This window comes from Rhinatrema bivittatum, chromosome 1 (assembly GCF_901001135.1).
Source record: "Rhinatrema bivittatum chromosome 1, aRhiBiv1.1, whole genome shotgun sequence".
NCBI classification, from domain to species: Eukaryota; Metazoa; Chordata; class Amphibia; order Gymnophiona; family Rhinatrematidae; genus Rhinatrema; species Rhinatrema bivittatum.
The window spans coordinates 223,954,983-223,979,171 of NC_042615.1; the positions used below are offsets into that span (position 1 = coordinate 223,954,983).

The 24,189-nt window shown below is 43.5% G+C and overlaps 1 protein-coding gene across 3 annotated transcripts in view; it reads right to left on the reverse strand.

The window, feature by feature from the left end:
• Window positions 1-24,189, reverse strand: part of SH3BP2 (SH3 domain binding protein 2) — a 212,575-nt gene that overhangs the window by 59,240 nt on the left and 129,146 nt on the right. For all 3 annotated transcript variants that reach the window (XM_029592104.1, XM_029592093.1, XM_029592083.1), the window contains exons 2-3: window positions 10,784-10,923; window positions 6,986-7,088 (exon numbers count right to left, since the gene is read on the reverse strand). In XM_029592104.1, the coding sequence (XP_029447964.1) occupies window positions 6,986-7,088; window positions 10,784-10,919 (239 nt within the window). In that variant the 5' untranslated portion in view covers window positions 10,920-10,923. The remainder of the gene's footprint in view (window positions 1-6,985; window positions 7,089-10,783; window positions 10,924-24,189) is intronic.

The following is a 24,189-nucleotide window of genomic DNA, read 5'->3' on the forward strand; positions in this document are numbered from 1 at the left end:
TGTAAGTGCACTTTATATGGGGAAATAGCTTTTGAAAATTACCTCTTATTGCATTATATAAATTCCTGACTTCTGAAATTTTTGGGGACAAGACTACTTTGTTTCACACTACTTACTCCATTTTTTGGGCAAGGTCCTATTTCAGATTTTAACAAAGGCACAACAAGGAAGAAAATCCTTCTAGCCTTCTCAGAAGTCACACAATACTGCTAAACGATTAATAATTAACATTTATATGGTGACTTTCATCCAATTATTATTAATCGATGAACATTTGAGAGAGAGAGAGAGAGAGAGAGAGAGAGAATCTAGCTTCCAGTTTTGGTACCCAGAACGCATGACAGCTTCCAAAAAGAGAGAAAGAGAGAGGCAAGGAAGAATGCAGAGTCTGTCATTTGCCTGGTTACAGCAAGATAAATTGAGGCACGGGAAGGTAAAGTGACATCGTTTGTCCAACTAAGCCTGGGACTTGGCAGAAAAACCACGGGTTTTAAGTGTCACGCTGCTCTGAATGCCTCCAACGTATGCAGCTGTTTAGCCGGATAAGAGATAACCGGGTAAGCTGGAGAAGTTCCACGGCAGAGTTTAAGTTAGTCAGATAACGTACGTGGTTAACTCCAATATTCATAGTAAGCTGGATAACTTATCTAAGTATGGCCATGCCGGAGAGCAGTACTAAAATTAGCTGGATACATTTATCTGGCCATATTCAACGGAGCACCTAATTGGCAATGCTTCACTGAATATCTGTGACAATTTGCCCGGCTAATGTTAACCAGACAAACTGTCCATTCACCACTCTGCTGAATACGGACCTCTTGAATCCCAGGTGCTCTCCTGACTTGCAGTTTGCTGCTTAAACAGTTAAAGTAGAACTCGTTCCTGCAGAAGCTCAACACAAAGGAGAAATTATTTTTTTTCCTGGCTTTTGCTGCCAACTACAGTTAGGGGTGCGATACATCACCTGGGAGACTGAATGCATCTCTGAACTGGGATGGTGGCAAGAGCTTCTGAAATTGGTTGCAATGGGAAGGAGGGGGAGGGAGAGTGTCCCATGTATAACAGAATGATTTTGTTAGGAAATATTCTCCCCGCCTCCCCCATCCCATTTTGCATCCTTTTGTTTTGTGATGAAAGGAACTGATAATTAAAGCCGTAGCGCAGCATACAAAGCACTGTGCCGTACGTGCCGCAGCACAGCAAAGAACGGCTGAGCACTTCGGCCGAGTTACCATGCAATGGATTTTGCATCTACTGTTGCCTCGGTCAAGTGGAATCCTCAAAGGCAAATCCTTCGCAGTTCACAATGCCTTCTCTATTGAGCTGGGGTTATTATCCAAAAGGTGCTACATGGGTTTTTGAGACCCATACTGAAACCTTCTACGTGGCCCTAAATGCTCAGACCTCTCTCCCAAAGGGATGAGGTGCATCACCACGAGAAGAGGACCAATAATTGCTACGAGGTCTCTGCACTTCTGAAAAAACAGACATTAGCGTACAGGCAAGTTGGCCAGACATGCTGCCTGGTGGTTTTAATGCCTTCTAATTAAAGTTCTGTGAAATTTTACATTGATGAATATATAATGTTCTTTATTTACACAAATCGACTGCATAATTGGAACAGCGACACATGACTCAAAAAAAGAAAATCAGACAAGCTGAAGTCTCTGTGGTGGGAGGCTGGGAGATGCTCAACCAACAAGAACCCTATCTATCAAAAGACAACACTGCAAATATTACACCGGGCCCTAAACGCCAATACAACTTCTAGTAGGGAAACAGAACATGCCAGACTGCCTAAAAATGTGTGTAAAATAAAAAAATACTTGTATGCAAAAATATTGCACAAAAGTTTTTAAAACTACATAGGTCCCTTCTTCAGATGTCAGATCAGAGAAATTCACAAGAGAAGAATTACAGTGTCTCAATAGCCCACACACAGTATTTTTGGATAATACTTACACAGTCCAATACAAGCTATCACAGCCTGCCAAGACTACAGGTTACCCCAAGAAACAAAATGTGCTGTATCATAACACGAATTCCCAGGTCTCAAACAAACAATTGCCACCCAACTCAGGAAAGAGTAGCACTGCCAATAATAACAACAGGCTCTTGAAAACAAATACACCTCCTGCTGAAAAGAGAACAAACCAGACTGCTATAGACCCCTGCTCAGAAACTAGACACTAGCAGAATCCCTCCCCTTGGTCACCCATGCAGAACACTGGAAGAGCGACCAACAATAAAATCAAGAAATATAAAATGGTCAATTATAATAGTAAAAGCATGCTAATAAAAAGAATAAATATGTCAAGGCAGCTGATGACTAGAGCAGTCAATTTAAAGCTCAGAAAAATGTTTATAAATTTCCCAAAATATTTCAAGAGAGCAGAGGCATCAAAACATCCAATAATGAAACGTATAAGAATTTTAAAAATCTCCTGCTCTCTATACATGGGATTTTTTGATTCCCAGTCACCCTGAGGTTGTCATGGATTGGGGGAAGGCGGCCACACAAACTTTATCGTCTCTCACATGCACGCTCACATGATTTTACTCACTCCCTCTGTCTCACACACAAATGCTCATCACACAGCGTACCCCTCCCCCCACTGGCTCTCATACACATGCATACAGCGCTTTGGACAAGTTATTGTAGCCGGAAAAGTGGTGTAAAATCATTTTTAAATAAAATGTGCCTAAGCTGCTTTCCCCACCCAGTCCCCCCAGCAGTCTTGTTCCCCAAACCCCTCTCCCCACTAGACCACCCCCAGTCCACAGCAGTCTTGCTCCCCAGCTCTAACCAGAACCCGCAGTACCCAACAATCTTGCTCCCCAGCTCCCAGCAGTCATGGCTCCACATTTCCCTCTCTCCAACCAGACCCTACAGTCCCCAGCACTCATACTCCCCAGACCCCAGCAGTCTTGTACCACACCCCTTCCCCTCAAGTAATGCTCCCTAGTCCCCTCTCCCCACTCAATCACCGCCCCCCAGCAGTCATGCTCCCCAGTCCCCCCCATCCTTACCCAGCCTGCCAGTCCCCAGCAGTCTTGTTCTGCAGCTCCTCCTCTTTCCCCCAAGACCTCCCCAGTCCCCTCCCCCCACCCAGACCCTACAGTCCCCAGCACTCATGCTCCACAGTCCTTTCTCCTCACCCAAGACCCCAGTCCCCAGCAGTCTTGTTCCACACCCCTTCCCCTCAAGTCATGCTCCCCAGTCCCCCGTCCTTACCCAGCCCGCCAGTCCCCAGCAGTCTTGTTCCACACCCCTTCCCCTCAAGTCATGCTCCCCAGTCCCCCGTCCTTACCCAGCCCGCCAGTCCCCAGCAGTCTTGTTCTGCAGCCCCTCCCCCTATTCCCTTTTCCCCAAGACCTCCCAATCCCCTCTCCCCAATCCTCTGTCCCCAGCCAGACACAGAGTAGTCATGTTCCCTAGCCCCTTCTCCCCACCTAGCCCCTCCCCCCCCAGTCCTCAATAGTCTTGCTTCTTCCCTCCCAGACCTGCCATTCTCCAGCAGTCTTGTTCTACAGATTCCTCTCCCCCTCCTCCCTTATTCTCACTGGCACTCATAGTCAGCTCAAACACCGGCACTGAGATCCTAGAAGAAATAGCTGTACAGCACATCCACTTATCCTCCTACCTTTGGACTTACATGAGCGCAGAAACTCGCTCCTAGTTTGAAGAGATCCCATTCCACACTCCCTGCTGGCCTGTTTTTTTACATAGGGTAGAAAGTGGGACCTTCTTCCAGCCAAAGCAAGGTCCTGCCTACTACCTCATGCTGTGCTGCTGCTTCAATCAGTGCCTGAGCTGTCACTTGCCTGATTCCAGCCCCACGATTGGTCCCAACCCATGAGACCCCCCCCTAACCTGATCACAAACCTCCTTTTTATTGGCCCCTCTGAGATGCAGCCTGCCAGAAGCCTCAGGCTGCTGTTTCTATTGATCCTGCAAATGTGTAGATGAAAAAAAAAAATTTTTTAAAAAAAAGAAAAAATTCCAGGGCTGGGGATTCACTGAATCCCTTGAAGGCCCTGACCTCGCGTCTCTGCAAAAAGGCATCTCACAAATGCGACATCTCCTTCCCGCTCCTTCCACCTTTTCTGATTTTAAATTATTTTTCTTCCTCTAATACTTTCCCAGGAATGTATGGTAAAGCTCAGCAAAATATGGTTTTATTAATCTAGCCTCGAGTAGTTTTTCTAACAGAAGCTGAATCTTCCATGCATCGCTCTATCAAAACTCGTATCTGGTTTTATGAAGTCTCTCTCGTTCGTATCTCAGACACACCCAGAACCCGCCATTCATGATCTGCTCTCTTCTGCCTCGCAGTGATGGCCACCTCCTGGGCCCACCTGGCTGACCAGGGAGGCTGTTCACATAGGAAGCCCTTGGCTTCTTCTCCTGCCCACCTTTCCTTACAATATAAACAGGCCGGAGAGCTGCTTCATTCATTTTCAATCAGATGGAATGTAGCATAACCAGTGCCACACTGAAACCTGCAAACCTGGAGTAAACGTGCGTAAGGAATGAAAAGGCAGATTCATCAAAGGTTTGGCTCCAGGTTCATGAGTGAAAATATTCCAGTATTTTGAAGGGGAAAAATACAGGGGGGCAAAAATGGAGTGGGTTTTGCGATGGAAAAGTCCTTTGATAAAGCTACCCCAAAGCATATCATCTTTTATAATTGGAGAAATGCATACGCCCTGGATAATATCCCATTTTCCTCCTTGTCAGCGTTTGCCCTCTAACCTTCTCCAACCAAACAGGACTTCAGTCAAACAGCAGGGGTAGATTTTTTGTTTTTAAGGTAGCTTACATTGTAGAAACATTGAACATGATGGCAGAATGAGACCACATGGCCCATCTACAGCTCCTGCTCAGCTTCCTCTCCCTCAGTGATCCCCTATTCTTGTCCCATGCTTTCTTGTATTCTGATACTGTCCTCATCTTCACCATCTGCACAGGGAGACTGTTCCATGCGTCTACCACCCCTTCTTGTAAAGTAACATTTCCTTAGCTTTACTCCTCAGTAATGTTCCTTGTAAGCTGTGTGTGTGTGTGTGAGTGATGTAGAAGTGGACACACAAAGCAGCCACGTTCACTGGTTCTTTTAATAGCATTGCCTCTCATCTCTCTCTATAATCAGACATACGCTTTTGGCAGTGCTGAACCATTCATTCTTAAAGTTAATTTGGTCATGCTGTTCTCAGAGTCATTCACCACACAGAAAAAAAAAAAATAGAATAGACTAGCAATAAAGATGAACCATAAAGACAGGCAAAATACATGGGGCATAGCTGGGGTAATCACATCTAGCAGAACATAAAATCCTGTTTTAAACAATGTCCTCATGTAACCAAGCTGCACCTGTTTTCTTCTAGAAGTCTGTATTTCTCTTCCCTGGACTCCTTTTCCCTCCACCGTTGTTTTCTTCTGCCTTCCTACCCATTTCAATGTTTAGTAAGTCTCTCGCTAATCATGTCCCCTCAACTGTTTTCTACCCTGCACCCCTGGAAAATATAATCATCATCACTCTCTTCCTAAAAAAATAACTTCTCTTCACCCTAATTAACTTCTTATTTTCAACTTTACCTCTCATTAGAGTCCAAGAACAAGGATGGCACGTGTCTGTTTTCCCAGTTTATCTGCAGTAACTATTTATTTTATTTATTTGGCATAAGGAATTCACCCAACGTGGGGTACAACATATTAGAAAGCATCATAGCGGCCACAAGAGTGGTAGGGTGTAGCAGCTTAGCAGGTCCAATCTGAAAAAGGTGGCGTGAAAAGACTAAACCTGGAGTGAAAAACTGTGAGTAAGTTGAAAAGCAGACCAAAGCACTATACCGGAGCTAGGATGGCCAACCCAGATCATTCAGGGTCACAAACAGATCTGATTTTTAAAACATGCAAATTAACAAGGATTGCATATACATCTTAGGAATATTCAAAGTGAATATCTTGAAAACCAGATTTATTTGCAGCCAGGGCTGGTGCAAAGGTCTGTAGTGCCCTAGGCAAGCCAACGTAATATTGCCCCCACCCCCTCCAAAAAGCCCACCTCTGAGTTGAAAATGCTCCTCTCTCTCTCTCTCTCTCTCAAACCACCGTGTTGCACTCGTTAGGTTTGTGCTCTGCGAATGCTCTCAAACCTACTTTGGTATTTCAAAAACGGTGCTCTTGTGGGCACCGACTGCACCCTAGGTGACTGCCTCGTCCTGCCTAATGGTTGTGCCGGCCCAGTTTCCAGCCCGTGAGGATCAGAGCTGTTCATCCCTACAGCAGAGAACATGATCCCCCCCCCCCACCCCCCACTTCCACCAACTATATTCTTGTATTCTTGATCATTTTCAATCTGGCTTCCACATAGGATAGAGCATTGAAACAGCGCTTCTGTGTATATAGCTCACGACTGTCTTTGTGCTGACTGTGGTTTTCATTTCCTGCTAGTTCCTCTTGACCCCCCCCCCCCCCATAGAATATCGTCACAGACTAGCATAAGAAGCTGCACACATTACCCTTCGTAATTCCTGTGGACTAGTGGTATCACTCAGCTGGATGTGCTCTCCTTTGCAAGTTAGAATGCTATTATATTTATTATGTGGAGTGGCTCCTGAAATATTTTTCATACTGCAGTGACAGAATGCCGGGCCCCGATTGGTACTGTTAAGTCTGAAGACATTTTCAGCCTAGATCCTCTCGACATATTTTCTGAAGAGTAAAGCAGCCATTTCCAGTGTTGTGATTAAATTCCACCTTCTCACCTTAAAAAAAATCCCAAAAAACTCTCCACGATCGTGTTGCATGCTGACACATGCCATTCTTCATGTGGTGCTACTGTGGTGGTTACTGATGTACAATGAACAAAAATTGGGCTTCCATCTCTTACCTCTCTTTCAGTCTGCACAAAAGACTTCAAATGAATAAACTAAGAAAGCAAAACAGGTAAGTGTTATGATCTTTCATCACAGTACTTACCTATTGTAACCATTTAATGAAAAGGCACCCTGTGATGAAGCCGATGTGCTGCTCTTGAAGTAATAAATGCACCCCTTGTGTACAATGACAAATCTCAGGGGCCCTGAAAAAGAGGGAAGAAAGTATGGGGCACAAGAGAAAACACTGGGTTATAGTGCACTCTGATAATAAAATTACACGTTGGAAGCTAAAGGCTGTATAATAAGCAAAGCTCCTCTAACACACGTTCCTGAAACATATCTGCTATGGGCAGCGTGCAGAATGTGGATGACCACGTGCATTACTGCATCACTTATTGCTACATCCTATTTTACATATTGTCAGTATTCAATTGCTGTTCCTGGCCAGCAGCTCAATCTCCCAAGTTGGGACCATTACTCCTTGTTATTAGCTGTATTTCCAACCTTTGCATCATTCAGAAATGTGTGAATCGCCAAAGGGGGACTCTTCCAGTGCTAATGGCTTCACAATCCCCTTCAATTTAAAGACTGACAATCAGCGAGCATTTCCACTCCTATCTGAATTCCAAGTCGCCTGCACCACCTTCCCCCACAAAACTTCTGACAGCATTTATAAAGATAAAATCTGTATAAGGTAAGAGGTTTGATGCGTAAAACGTTTGTTGCAATATGGCTCTGAAAAGGAAAAGGGAGTCTATAATTCCTTGCTTAGATGGAAGAAACAGCCAGCATTAGAGAAAAGGAGCAATTTTCAAAAGGGTTTTACCCGCATTCATGGGCTGTCTAAAACTGCCATCCCTCAACGTGGCTATACAAGTCTGCACCTCCTTCCAAGACACATCAGCTTTCAGCCACATCGAGAGGAGGCATTAACACATGGGGGAAGGGGGCAAGCTTTGGTCAGGGAGGAAAAAGTGCGTGTGCAGACAGTATTTTCAAATCTTTTGCATGTACTTTTCCAGCAAAAACTTCCCCACAGAAAAAGTGGATGGCAGTGACAATGGCAAGTTTCAAAGTGAAAGTAAATGCATGCGCTTTCGTTTTGGAAACCTGGTGCAAAGCACAAGGGTAAAAATGCATGCAAGGTCATTGCTCCGGTGGCGTAGCAACAGGTGGGCCTGGGTAGGCAGCTGCTCACCCAATCTGGACCCAAGCCCACCCAACCAGAAGAGGCCTTTTAGAGCAATGCCTTCGCGGGATCCCATCCCCGCGATGGCGAAGAGGAGGGTTGGAGCTACAAGGCCGTCACGGGATCCCATCCCTGCGACGGCAAAGATGACAGCTGGAGCTGCAAGGCAGTCATGGGATCCCATCCCTTCAATAGCGAAGAGGAGCGCTGGAGCTGCAAGGCGAGGCCTGGTGCAAATTGGGTGTGCCATGCACACCCGAGGAAGCGGCGGGCCGGCAGCAGCAGGAGAAGCATTGGGCCACTAGCGGCCAAAGAAGAGAGCACTGGCACTCTCTCCTCCTTTTGCTGCCAGCTGGTTAGGTTTTCACCTGCGGCCTTGCCTGCTGCCATACAGCCCACCGATCTTCCTGATTTGGGGGGGGGGGGGGGGGGAAGCAGGAAGATTGGTGGGCCGTACGGCCCGAAGATAAAAAGAGGCCCTCAGGGCCGTAGTGGAGCTCATCTCACCACTGCATGATAACAGGAAACCATGATGTGTGTGAGCTTGTGTGAATGAGTGAGAGCCTGTGTGTGTTTGAGAGCCTGTTTGTGTGTGTGGAAGCTTGAATTTGTGTATGTGGGTGGGTGAGAATGGGAGCTTGAATGTGTGTATGTGGGTGGGTGAGAATGGGAGCTTGAATGTGTGTATGTGGGTGGGTGAGAATGGGAGCCGGGTGGGGGGGGGGGTGTAGGAAGAGAGTGAGAGCTTGCGTGTGTGAGGGAGTCTCTGAGAGAAAGCGTGTGTGTGTGTTGAGTGTGAGGGAGGAAGGGAAGAAGACAGTAGGAGAAGAGAGACACTGAAAAGGAATTAGGAAATGAGCAACAAGGGAAAAATGGGAAAAAGACACCAGGACCAACTGATTAGAAAATACAAAGATCAGACAACAAAGGTAAAAAGATATATATATATATATATATATATATTTTAGCAATTTGAATATGCCATCTTTGGGAATGTGCCTTTCTTATATTTTTATATGTTGCTCTTTTTTCAGTATTCCACTGTTCAGAAACTTTAGTTTCTCAGGATATTTTGGTTTTATCTGCATGATTCTAATTTGTAGTCTCTTATTTCTATCAGGTCGATACAGTACAGTGCGCTCCGACGGAGCACACCGTTAACCTGTCATTGGACGCGCGTTTTCCCTTACCCCTTATTCAGTAAGGGGCGGAAAACGCGCGTCCAACCCGCCAAACCTAATAGCGCCCTCAACATGCAAAAATCATATTGAGGGCCCTATTAGGTATTCGCGCGCGATTCAGAAAGTAAAATGTGCAGCCAAGCCGCACATTTTACTTTCAGAAATTAGCGCCTACCCAAAGGTAGGCACTAATTTCTTCCGGCACTGGGAAAGTGCACAGAAAAGCAGTAAAACTGCTTTTCTGTGCACCCTCCGACTTAATATCATGGCGATATTAAGTCGGAGGTCCCGAAGAGTAAAAAAAAGTTAAAAAAAAAAAAAAAGAAAAAGATAATTGGAAGTTGGCCAGCGGCTGTCGGGTTGAAAACCGGACGCTCAATTTTGCCGGTGTCTGGTTTCCGAGCCCGTGGCTGTCAGCGGGCTCGAGAACCGATGCCAGTAAAATTGAGCGTCGGCTGTCAAACCCGCTGACAGCCCCTGCTCCTGTCAAAAAGGAGGCGCTAGGGATGCGCTAGTGTCCCTAGCGCCTCCTTTTGCCCGTTTCTACTGCTGGGCCTCATTTAAATAATGTATCGCGCGCACAGGAGAGTGGCCTGTGTGCGCGCCGGGAGAGCGGGCGTTCGCCCGTTCTCCTGCGGACTTTACTGAATTGGCCTGTATATTAGGTAAAGGGGTGTGTGTGCAGGGGTGTGTGTGTGTGTCTGAAGTGCAGTATTGTTGCTTTCATGAAGTTTCTCTGTTGTAGTCCAGCTTGTTCTGTGTTATTCCCGTAGGTGATGTATTAATGTTCTAGGGCCTGGTGTAGTATTTGCATTGCTGCATTTTTCATAAGGTTGCTGTTATTTGAATCCTGAGAGTCAGTGCTGTGACTGTATGGTATGGCAAGGTTCTAGATGTTTCTTTCTTTGCAGGAGTTTGTGTTACTTCACAAAATAGCAGTGGAGGGATATATTTTGCTGAGGTGACATCAGAATTTGAATATTGTTTTTCATGTTGGTTGTAATGTGAATTGTCCTAGCTCTGCTCTGCACCTGTTCTGATGATTAATTATATTTTATTATAGTTATGATAATTTCTGGCTTTCTGCAAACAGGATTCATGAAAGAATACATTATTTTTTGTTTTATTACATGATTGCATCTGATTGTTTTCTTTGCTTTTTACATGATATACTTGTGCATTTATAAACTGCAATAAATATAAAATAAATTAAGACAGATTAATTAGGAATTTTTAATACTAGAAAGTACATGAAATAATTGAGGTAAAATATTTTAAAGTTTCATGCAAGATGCATAATGGCTGTTGCAAATTACTTAGAAAGCCATTGTAAGGCGCAGTATATGGCATTATTTATCAATAAGAATACAACTAGTAGGTCTCAGACCTGCATGCCTATAGCCCACCCATGTTAGCCTTGTGCCCACCCAAAAAATCAATTCTGGCTAGGCAACTGCATTGCTCCAAAGCAAACAGTTTAAAAATTGCCTCCAAGAGCAGGACATCAATGGATGTTTTAATGACTTACATTTTAATAGCTGCAGCTGTGTGCCTCCCTTTTTGTGCAGGTACCCCGAGATTGTGACTCCTCCAGGCATTGTCAGTAGGTTCTGAGCTCCAATGGCTCGCATTGGGATGGGCCAGCAGGGCTCCCCAGAAGCCATCACCCTGAAATAAAACACACAAGCACCGTTTTAAGCAGAGTTGCAAACATACTGCAGGGCAGAAAAACACTCAAAAAAATCAAAATGCTGATAAAACGTTAGGGCACATTTGAAGGAAATATCTTGTAAGAGACAGCAACTGGGTTTGAGGCAGGAGTAAATGCCTCATCGCAGATTTCCAGGAACAGTGCGCAAGGCTCAATTAAGGTTAACAAGTTTTCGGAAAGCCCCAGTTTATTCTTGGCCATAAAGACTTATGGAAGGAGAAATATAAGTTGCGTATTTTATCTTTGGCAATACTTATGTTCCATGTTATAACATAAATAATTTTGTTTAAAAAATGTAGGCATGCAATTTAAAATAAAAACCTATAATTTGTGGCCTGCTGAACGGTGCGCATTATATTAAAGTAGCATGTTATAGTTTCTGAGGACGGGAGTGCATCTACTGCACTGGGACCAGCTGAGCTAATTCACTTTGACAAAGGTATTTGGATTTTTTTTTTTTTTTTTTAGTATAGTTACCCTATTGAATATAGTTACCCTATTTCTTTGGTTTAACTAAAACAAAATAGTAGGAAATCAAACCTTTGATGTCTATATGGAGCAGATAATCTACAGATCTATCTAGCCATATAAAAGTCAGGAGAGCTGATAGGCATCTATAAATATAGTACTGTTAGGTGTGTGACACGTAGACCCAACAGTAAACCATGCCTCCGAAGGCCTGCTAGGCTGGGGAATTGCGCAGTTGCAGGCACTACTTAAATAATAAAGGTGGGGGGGGGATTTAGGTAGGGCTGGGGGTGGCGAAAGGAAAGTTCTCTCCGATTTTGGAGCGGCCTCGGAGGAAACAGGGAAAGCCATCGGGGCTCCCCTAGGGCTCGGCGCGCGCAAGGTGCACATGTGTGCACCCCCTTGCGCGTGCCGACCCTGGATTTTATAACTTGTGCGCAGCTGCGCGCGCATGTTATAAAATTGGACGTAGATTTGTGCACGCCAGGTTGCGCACACAAATCTATGCCCACGCGTAGGTTAGAAAATCTGGCCCTATTTGCATTTGCTTAAATTATCAGTTGGCTTTAATATTTTCTGAAAAACACAGAACAAGATTCCTATTCCACCTTTCATGGCAATTAGCCACTTCAGAGGATCTCAGCAAAAATCACAAAAATTAAAACACAATAATGTCTTTGTCAGATAAAATCCCAGAATCACCTTACTATAATACAATAACCCCATTTACATAACTAACAACATTACAATAATGAACACAGTATCTCATGTTTGAAGGAGGACGATGAGCATGTTGCATACGTGACACAATGCATAAACTCGGCTGGGGGACACGAAGGCAACGTGCAATTTAAAAGCAAAGCCCTCAAACGGTACAAGCAACATAATCCGAAGCTAGATGCAAATGACAGTAAAGTGAAGCATTCTTTCTGCACTGACTGGCTGGTTGTTTTAATGATCTAGGGATTAATCACACCAAAAATTAAAAAAAAAAACAAAACCCCCCCCACAAAATAAATGCTTAAATCATTGTTTTCAGGTACAATCTCCCAGACGCTTGCTGTCCTTCGATGCACACAGAAACGCTTGTTCCCTATCTGCCACCGGAGGCAGGGAAGATAACAGAAGCTTCTTTCTGCTTTATCATCTGATGTAACTTGCAGGGCACATACAGTATCGCGTTCCCTCAGAACTTGTTTTGGCAAAGTCTGGCATAGCACAAAAGGTTCCTTCTTCCTTCAGTTCATAATTACAGTCATGGAGGGCTTCTTGCACCAAAGCTGTTATTTATATAGAATAGAACAGTGAACTGAATCTAAACTTTGACTTTCAGGTCCAGCACAAGGATGCATTATTTTAGGACTGGGGAAGACCCCCTTCAGCTGGTGTTTGCAGGGAGGTGGGGGCGGGCAGGTGCAAAGCTGCAGTTTTCCTGACAACACATGAACACAGATTCCCTGCTAGGTTAACAGGAATGGCGGGGTGCCTGCTCTTCCCATGAGTAATTGCTGCCACGGACTGGATGCTGCAATAGGGAGCAAACCAGAAAGAAATCCATTCATTTTACCCAATAAGCTTCCCCATAGTGACGTAGTAAATGACGGCAGAAAAAGACCCAAGTAGTCCAACCAGTCTGCCCAGCAAGTATTTTATTTTTATTTATTTATTTTAAGGGTAGTAACTGCTGCTCCATGTAGGTTAGTTAACACAGATGACTCCATTTCCATCCTTTAGCCAGTAGGGATCCTCTGTGTTTATCCCTTTTGAATTCCATTGCTTTTCTGGTCTTTCACTGCCTCTTCTGGGAGGGCATTTCCATGCATCCTCCACTCTTCTCTGTGAAGAAATAATTTTCTGTGTTGTTCCTATCCCCTTGGAGTTTCAATTTGTGCCTAGTTCTACAGCTCTCTTTCCATTGGAAAAGGTTTGATTCTTGTGTATCATTACCTTTCAGGTATTTAAATGTCTGCATCACATCTCCCCTCTCTCTCTTTGCCTCCAGGCAGGGGCGGGTCTATAATGAGGCAGGGTGAGGCGGCCACTTCAGGTGGCAAGATTTTGAGGCGGCAAAATTGCCCCCTGAAACCTTCCTGCTACAGCTGCCTCACCCTTCATTCAGGCAAATTACTCTGCAGGCAGGAAAACCTGCAGTCCTGGCAGCGTGGAGACAAGAGAAGAGAGACCACCGGCTGCCAGCAGCCAAAAAAAATAGAGAAGAGAGACCGTGGGCCACCTCCGGAGCCCAGGCCGGTGGCAGCCAAAGAAAGGGAAAGGACTCTGCGGCTTGTTGTCAAAATCCAGACAGGCGGCAGCTGGGGGGGGGGGGGGGGGGGGGGAGAGGAGGCAATGAGTAGCCTCCAATGCTCAGGTTGCTGGCGGCCACCAAATTAAAAGAGGAGCGCAGATGCAGCCAAGGGAAAAAAAAAAAGAAAAGCTGCTGGAGCCGGTGGCAACCAATGAACAAGAAAGAGGCTGCATGCCGCCACCACCAGAGCCTAGGCTGGGTGAGAAAAGAAAGAAAAAAGGGTGAGAAATGAAAAAGAAGCTGTGGATCATCTGTGGTGGCCAAAAATGAAAAAAAAAAAAAAGAAGGAGACCACGGGCTGCTTCCAGAACCCAAGCCGGCGGCAGCCACAGAAAAAGGAGGCTGCAGCACACACTGGAGGCAGCGAAGAAATAAAAAATAGAGCTGTGGGCTGCTGTCGGATCCCAAGATGAAGCTTCTGGCGCAGACCCGCCGGGGTTGAGGGCACAGGATTGAGCCTTCGGGATCCTGGTTCTCTAACCCACCCTCCCGATCGGGCCTGCACCTCGCTCCTGCGCACAGCTGTAAACCTCGCCCCGCTGGCAATGTCATCTGTGAGACCCGAGCCTGCATTTAAACTGAATTCTCCTCCACAGGCGCCGCACGCCTGTGTCGCACACCTAAGGAACACAACAAAGGGGCCTGCCCCTTTCTGCGCCCCTACCTGCAGCCCCTTTGTGCAACCTGCTCTATCTCTCCTCCTAGCCCATCTCCTTCCTGTCTGTGGCAACCCTGAGCACCTATCTCCAATACCCAGGCATTCTGACCTCATTTGGACCAGTCCTCCTCATCTGCCCTCCAAATTAGACTTTGCACTCTGCTTGCCGAGCCCTTAAGCCTCAGCCCCTCAAGATAATCCATCGTTAGCTCCTACCTGAAACTCGCAACGGACAAATCGCGACCGCAGCCCACCAACACAATCCGCCCCCTCACCTGGAAGGACCGCCTCTGGACCACCTCCGAAGCAGACGTAAGCGCCCCGACAGCAGGCATTAAGAACCACGCCGCAGGCATCATACGCCTGCCCCTTTGTCACGCTCCTTTGAGCAGAACATTTGAGCAACTCCACCAACCCCATCCAGGACATCGAATTTTTATACAATCGACAAGATTCTCAACCAGGAAACCCGAGTCCTACTTCAATCCACCCACAAAAAAAATGCTTTGCATAGCCTCAAAGCAGCAACCTACAAGACAACTTCACCTGGTAAATATAAAGATCAATGATTCACTAATAAACACTATGTTCCTAGTCTTCCTCCTCATAAATGCACAATCAATATAAAAAAAAAACCACATACTTATATCAGGCATACTGCAAGATCACAAACTGGACTTCTTGGCCATCACCGAAACATGGCTAAAAAAAACGGACCAAGTTATATCTAACCAGATAACAGCGCATATGATATATTCTCCATACCCAGAAATGCACGTAGAGGTGGAGGCTTAATGTTAATTATTAAAAAATGATTTGCCACGAAAATAATTCCACACTCTCTCCCACATCAGTATGCGGTAGCTTTATTCGACATAGAAAACCTACAGATATGCCTAGTCTACTGCCCACCCAAACTACTCGACAAAGACATATCACCCCTTCTAGAATTCTTAACATCAAAAATCAGCCACAAAAAGCCATCAATAATTCTCGGTGACTTCAATCTACATACAGATGAAACACCACTATTTCACTCCGGCCAAACACTGATCGATGCATATTCAGCCCTCAACTTCACACAAATGGTAAACAACTCAACACATAAAGCAGGCCACACTCTCGACCTCCTTTTTACGAATGACAAATACATCTCAAACCACTCCATCTCCTGCTCTCCAATACCATGGTCAGACTACTATATCATACAATGCCAAACAACTCTCAACATAAACTACAAAGTAAAAAAAAACCAACCCCACTTTCTTCAAATACAGACCACCATTCCCACTAGACCGACTACAGGAAGAACTCGAGAAGCAACTAAAGAACATAGATCTTTCAAATACCAACAATGCATCACAATCATGGCTACAAATAACCACAGAAGTAGCCAACAAAATAAACCCTGAAAGAAAAAAGAAAGCTGACAACAAAAAAAGAGAGATGCAAACCCATGGTTCAAACAAACAACTAAAAGATACTAAAGCCAACCTAAGAAAAAAAAGAAAAAGAATGGCGCAAAAATAAATGCCAATTAACTCTAACGAGATATTGAAATCAACTCGCACTCTATAAAAACCTGATAAATAAAACAAAACGCGAATACTACAGCAATAAAATACAAATGTACTCAAACAATCCAAATACCCTATTCAACATAGTAAAAAACTTATCAGAAAGCAACATCAACAACACGAATCAAAACAAAAACCTCAGCCAAGATCTAGCAATCTTCTTCAAAAACAAAACTCTCAATATAACAGAAAACTTAAACACCACGTCGCCCAACTTAAACCTAACCAAGAGTGTCACAGCTATATGGTCCACATTCGAACCTACATCCATAAAAGAGATAGAGTCACTATTAAAAACACTAAACCCAGCCTGCCATGAACTCGACAAAATACCTACTCGACCCTAAAAGAAATATCACTAATCACCACCCCAACCATCACAGCAATCATCAATAAATCACTTGAAGAAGGAGAAATCCCGGACAGTTTAAAAATGGCCACAATCAAACCAATCATAAAAAAAAAGAACCTTGACCCAAATGACCTAAACAACTACTGACCAATCTCAATACTACCCTTTCTAGCAAAATTAACTGAAAAGGTAGTTCTAAAACAACTAAACAAACAACTGGATCAAAACAACATCCTACAGCTAATGCAACATGGATTCCAAAAACACTTCAGCACGGAATCCTTACTAATAACACTATCAAACACAATCTTAAGAGGTTTTGATAATTGCCAACGCTTAGTACTAATCTTACTAGATTTATCAGCAGCCTTCAACACTGTTGAACACAAAATCCTAATAAACCGACTGCATGAAATAGGACTAACTGACAAAACTCTAAAATGGTTCACATCCTTCCTACACAACAGATCATTCCAGGTAAACATCAACAACACTACATCAGAATCTATCAACCTAGAGACCGAAGTACCACAAGGATCAACCCTATCTGCCACCCTATTCAATATATATCTCCTCCCCTTATGCCAACTACTCTCCAGTCTAGGAATCACATATTTCATGTATGCAGACGACATCCAGCTAGTGATCCCTGTATCTAACAACCTAGAAAACACCCTCAAACTAGCAGATACATATCTAAATAACATAAAAAAACATACTAAATCAAATGAAACTCCGCCTCAACATGGAGAAGACCGAATTCACCCTGCTCGAAAGAAAAAAAAATCCAGCGAGCCCTCATGCAAATCCATACTAATATACAACACCAACAACAATCCCAGAGAAATCGTCAAAGATCTAGGTATATGGATTGACACCGAATTGAACCTCAAACACCACAGAGATGAAAATGAAAGAAGGATTCAACAAATTACTTATCCTCAAACGACTAAAACCCCTTCTTAATCCACCAGAATTTAGAACCATCCTTCAAGCCCTGATCCTCACCAGCTTCGACTATTGCAATTCCTTACTACTCGGCCTCCCCAAATCAACCACACGCCCACTCCAAATATTACAAAGTGCTACTGCCAGAATACTTACAATACATCACCCCAATACTAAAAGAACTCCATTGGCTGCCCATAGAAAAACGGATTGAATACAAAACACTAACCATCCTACACAAATCAATGCACAACAATGATTTTAACTGCCTAGATAACAAACTACAAAAACATAAACCATATCGAACCACCAGATCAACTAATAAAGCTCTATTCGAAATACCCCCAGTGACTCTTACCAAACTTACCACCATAAGACAGAGAGCCTTTTCAATAGCCGGACCCCAAGCGTGGAACACCCTTCCAGAAAACCCAAGACTGCAAAATAACACAAAACTTTTCAAGATAAAACTAAAAACATGGATATTTAAACATACCTACAAAGATGGAATTGGATAAATAGCAATACAACACGAAACACAACAGTAATCCACATACAACTCCAACTATAAAGCCACTGAACGCATACGAAGTAGGATTCACACCCCAACTCCCAACACATGCCTACCCCCCCCATCACCTTCCCCTCCACACCCTAGACGACTAAACCTACTAGAATATCAGACATGAGAATACAACGACCACCCTATACTAAGAACCAGACAATAGTAACATTACACAGAAATACCAAAATAACCTCCAGGATATACTTATTTGGGTCCTTCAGTCTCATCTTATAACTTTTCCGGGTGCAGACCCTATACTATTTTGGTTGCCTTTCTTTGGACTGCTTCTATACCATCTCTATTCTTTTTTAGATACGGTTTCCAGATTTAAACACAGTACTCCAGGTGAGATCTCATCAAAGACCTGTACAGGGGGATTATCACCTCCTTTTTCCTGCTTGATATGTATATCTCTATGCAGCCTAGCATCCCTCTGGCCTTGACCACCACCTTGTTGCATTGCTTTGCTGCCTTCAGATCTCAGCCACCATCATCCAGCAGTCTCTTTCCCAGTCCGTGGACATCAATTTTTCTCCCCCCATCACATACAGCTCCTTTGTATTTCTGCATCCCACTCTTACAGATCTTGGTACCCTTCTAACCCTCACAAACATATTGAAAAGTATCGCTTCAGAACCAATCCTGGAGGCCTCCACTTATCTCTCTCTTCAGTAGGTTTCATTTACTACTACTCACTGTCTTCTGTCAGTCAACCAATCCATTCCAACACCTTGGGACCACTGTTCCCTCTAAGCAGTCCATGTGTACACACACAGTTCATGAACCTCGTGCACACAGCAAAATTAGCATGCACAAGAAATCCCGGTATTTGCATTATACTGGCTCGTGGAACACAAATTTGAACCCAGCTTACAAAAAATTGACAAAGAAAATTTTTGCGCTTGTCGCTTTTCAAAAATTACAGGAAAACCCTAGGAGACCCACTCCCAGGGTTTTCCATTTTGCTCCTAAGCCTGCTATAATGGGACAGTATCAAAAGCTTGCTGAAAGCCAGATAAATTACATCGATAGCTCATCCTTGAACTCATTCTCTCATCAATCAAAAAAAGTCAGTCACATTCATTTGACATGACCTTCCCTGGTAAAACTCTGTTGCCCTCAGATCCTGCAACCCACCAAATTGTAGATAGTTTCTTTCAGCAGCGTTTCCATTAATTTTCCACTATTGAGGTAAGGCTAAATGGCCTGTAGTTTCCAGCCTCCTCCTTCCCTGCTACCACTTTTTTTGAAGTGGGATCACAATCGCCTTCTAAGATCTTACAGCACCACTAGCATTTCCAAGGATCTATTGAAGAAGTCTTTCAGCAGTCCTGCCAGCACCTCGCTGAGCTCCCTTTGTATCCTGGGATATACCTCATCCAGCTCCATGGCCTTGTCCACTTTCAGTTTTGCTAGTTCCACCCAAACACTCTCTTTTGTAAAAGGGGTTGTATCTCCCTCAAACTCATCTGTATCCTTTCCAACCAACAACAGTCCTTTTGCAAGGTCTTCTTTAGTGAACACCACAAAAATGTCTTTGATATTTCTGATTTTTTTCTCATCTTTCTCTACACAATGACCCTAGTCTCCTTTCAGACTTACAATACCATCTCTGGCCTTCCTCCTTTCTCTATCTAAAAAAATGTTTTGCGCCTCATTTTACTTCTTTGGTGATCTTTCTTCCACTCAAGCTTTTGCTATTCTGCATTTCTTTCTCATCTCTTTTACCAGATATTCTTCCCTGTGTTCTTCTTTTGAGTTCTTTTGGACTTTTTGAATGCTGATCTCTTTGTCTTTATTTTTCCAGCCACCTCTTTGGAGAACCATATCTGTTTCCATTTTCCTCTTACTTTTCTTTTCTAGCATAAAGATTTGTTGCCTTTATTATTGCTCCTTTCAATTTGGCCTACTTCACCCATTTTTTCCCCAGTATTCCAGCTCCTCTTCAAGCTGCGATATCTCTCTGTCTTGGCTGCTATATCAAACCAAACTGTCTGATGTTCAATAGTGCTCAGGTGGGCGCCTACCTGGACATTAGGGATGTTATCTCCATTTGAGAGCACCAGGTCCAGTATCATTCCTCCCTCGTGGTTTCCATCATCACTTGTCTAAGCACAGCACCTTGAAGGCCATCCACAATCTCTCTACTTCTTATAGAGTCTGCAGCATGGATACCCCAATCCACATCCTGCAGATTAAAATCTTCAAAGTTCAAACACTTCTCCCTTCCTTCCTACCTTTTGGATGCTTTTGGCCTGATCGCTATCCAGTTCTGCCCAATTTGGAGGCCTGTAGACCACACCAATAGAAGTGCCATTTTTTTTTTTAAACAGCCCACAGTGCTTCCTCCTTTCCCCATGGCCCCTGCAATGTAGTTACTAGGATATTATTTTGAAAAGCACAGGAATCCAACCAAAATATCCTTTGCTGAACTGCAATGCACACACTTTCTGCCATGGATGCTGTTTTGCTGTGGTTTTAGAGGTACATTTTATTTATTTATTTAAAAATGTTTATATACCGCTTTTACAATTCGGAGGAATTAATCAAAACGGTTCACAGCCAAACATACACAATAAGTAAACTTAAAAAATAAAAACAAATTAAAACTAACAATTAAAATAACGACACAATAAACATTCAAGACCTGCGGCTTTTGAACAATAAAATTACAAACGGAGTGAAAAGAATTCAAGTCTAACCAGTTTCAACTTTTAATTTCCTGACCAAGCCTAATCACAAACGTTACTTCTACTGTATCTTCAGTAATGAAATAATCAAATACATCTTACAGTAATAAATAAGTATCCCTATCTTAAGTTATTCAAACTGAAAAAAATACTAAAGAAAAATGTATTTCAAGGTTTTTTCACCTAGAGACAAAAACTGTTATAAAGAAAAAAAAAAGCTTCATATATCAGGTCCAAAGAGGCTCAATCACAAAAGTGGTATAAACTATCAAGTCATAAGCTGCTAATCATATACCCTACATACATGTAACTATTAAACAGCAAAACAGAGTCCAAAGTGCTTGGATACCAAATTGTGGGATCAACTCCATGTAAATTTAGTGACAGAAAAACTCATCATGCTAAGTTCATTATCTACTTTACTTCTACTTATTCAGGAGTCAGCCAGGTTGAAATATTTCTCTCTAAGACAATGGTACTCACTGACAATCCTAGAGGGATGCAGATGTGTTGGGTTTTCAGGCTATCCCTAATGAATATGTACGAGCTAGGTTTGTATACAATTGAGTTCGTATGTTAGCAAATCTAATCTCACGTACATTCATTAGGGATAGCCTGAAAACCTGACCCATTTGCGGCCTTGAGGACTATTCATCATCAATACCATTGCTCTAGGACGTTTAGAGCGATACACCTTCAATAGAAGTTACCTCTGTAGAATTTTTGTTACATTAAATAAAAACCTATGTTCATTATGTGCAGCTTTCTTCCAAGGGTTTTATCTCTATGATATGGGAGCAGACATGCTGTTAAGAGCTGTGGATCTTCTTCCGGGTAGTGCTCCAAAGCCTTGCTAAGCCTGCCAGCCAGTCTTGTGTTTCAGCCGCAGGAGGCCCAGAGGCTCCAAAGGGGATTTGCAAGGCAGCTGGGTGCACTGTACCATGAAGCACAGCACACCCCCAGATTATGGGTAAAAAAATTACCTTTTCTTAAATAAGATGGCTGAATAGGTATTTTAAGAGAGATTTGCAGTAGTTTGCTTTCCAAATTAATGATTTCCAACAGCAGTTCTCAATTTTGGTCCATGATGCACTCAGACCTGGTTTTCAGAGTATCCAAAAATATACAAATGAACCCAGTTCTTAGGCCAAAGGTAGGCAAATACATCTCATGAGTTTCTATTGCTGCTACTCTGAAAACAGGATCTGTTTGGGGGCTCTTGCAGACCGAATTTGAGCAGCACCGATTTAGAAGGAGATTCCCCTATTTTTAGAGGTTTACACTGGGAGGCTTTTTAAGAGCCAGTAGTGGAAACTACGAAGGTCTGGCTGAGGGAGGGTCAGCTCTGGACTGTCTTCTCTTCAGCATTTGCGGAAGTACGGTTCTTGAACGTGCACTGATCCTGGGTAGCGCTGCAGTAACAGGGTTGGAAGCCTCATACCAGCAGTACAGGATGAGCTGGGCCACATTACAAATGGATCAGGAAGACTTGCCTGCCTGCTCACAAGTTTCTTTGACTGCAGACTGGTGGCAGAGCACAGCACAAAGTTAGATCCAATTGCATTTTTAAGTTTAATATTTGTTAGTTTTAGCACACAGAACACATGTGGGGAAAATAAAGGTAGTAGTATGAGCAAAGCATCAGACAGACATTACTAAAGGTCAGATTAGTTTCTCTGAAACCAGATTCTCTTACAGGACGATACAAGTAAAATCGGCGGGAGAGCAGTCTCTCTGAGGCAAGCGCCCGCTCTCCCAAGCACGCCCAGGCCACTCTTCTGGGCGCGCGATCCAGTATTTAAATGAGGGCCCGCAGTAAAAAGAGGCGCTAGAGACACTAGCGCGTCCCTAGCTCCTCCTTTTTGACAGGAGCGGCGGCTGTCAGCGGGTTTGACAGCCGACGCTCAATTTTGCCGGCGTCAGTTCTCAAACCCGCTGACAGCCATGGGTTTGGAAAACAGATGCAGGCATAATTGAGCGTCCATCTTCTGACCTGCGGGCCACGGGCAGATTTAAAACTTTTTTTAATTTTTAATTTTTTTTTTAATTTTGGGGCCTCCGACTTAATATCGCTATGATATTAAGTCGGAGGGTGAACAGAAAAGCAGTTTTTTCTGCCTTTCTATACATTTCCCCGGCGCCTGCAGAAATTAACGCCAGCCTTTGGGCAGGCGCTAATTTCTGAAAGTAAAATGTGCGGCTTGGCTCGCGCGGGAATAACTAATAGGGCCATCAACATGCATTTGCATGTTGCGGGTGCTATTCGTTTTGGGGGGGTTGGCCACGCATTTTCGATGCGCTATTACCCCTTACTGTATAAGGGGTAAAGCTAGCGCGTCGAACACGCGCGGCCAAACCCGGGCTAACAGTGCGCTCCACCAGAGTAAGATTTGTGGGGAAAATGCCATGATATTATGAGGACAAAAAATTCCAAACAACTGATAACTCTGTGGTAGAAAATATATATGTATAGAGAAAAAAAACACTTATAACAGGACTAATTATTCTTAGACCACAGAAGTGACCAAAATCCAATTTGCTTGTAATCATTGATCTCTTTTATATTTTTTGTTAATACGTTAATATTACATAAGAACATGCCATACTGGGTCAGACCAAGGGTCCATCAAGCCCAGCATCCTGTTTCCAACAGTGGCCAATCCAGGCCATAAGAACCTGGCAAGTACCCAAAAACTAAGTCTATTCCATGTTACCATTGCTAATGGCAGTGGCTATTCTCTAAGTGAACTTAATAGCAGGTAATAGACTTCTCCTCCAAGTACTTATCCAATCCTTTTTTAAACACCACTATACTAACTGCACTAACCACATCCTCTGGCAACAAATTCCAGAGTTTAATTGTGCGTTGAGTAAAAAAGAACTTTCTCCGATTAGTTTTAAATGTGCCCCATGCTAACTTCATGGAGTGCCCCCTAGTCTTTCTACTATCCGAAAGAGTAAATAACCGATTCACATCTACCCGTTCTAGACCTCTCATAATTTTAAACATCTCTATCATATCCCCCCTCAGCCATCTCTTCTCCAAGCTGAAAAGTCCTAACCTCTTTAGTCTTTCCTCGTAGGGGAGCTGTTCCATTTCCCTTATCATTTTGGTAGCCCTTCTTTGTACCTTTCTCCATCGCAATTATATCTTTTTTGAGTTGCAGCGACCAGAATTGTACACAGTATTCAAGGTGCGGTCTCACCATGGAGTGATACAGAGGCATTATGACATTTTCCATTTTATTCACCATTCCCTTTCTAATAATTCCCAACATTCTGTTTGCTTTTTTGACTGCCACAGCACACTGAACCGACGATTTCAATGTGTTATCCACTATGATGCCTAGATCTCTTTCTTGGGTTGTAGCATCTAACATGGAACACAACATTGTGTAATTACAGCATGAGTTATTTTTCCCTATATGCATCACCTTGCACATATCCACATTAAATTTCATCTGCCATTTCGATGCCCAATTTTCCAGTCTCACAAGGTCTTCCTGTAATTTATCGCAATCTGCTTGTGATTTAACTACTCTGAACAATTTTGTATCATCTGCAAATTTGATTATCTCACTCATCGTATTTCTTTCCAGATCATTTATAAATATATTGAAAAGGAAGGGTCCCAATACAGATCCCTGAGGCACTCCACTG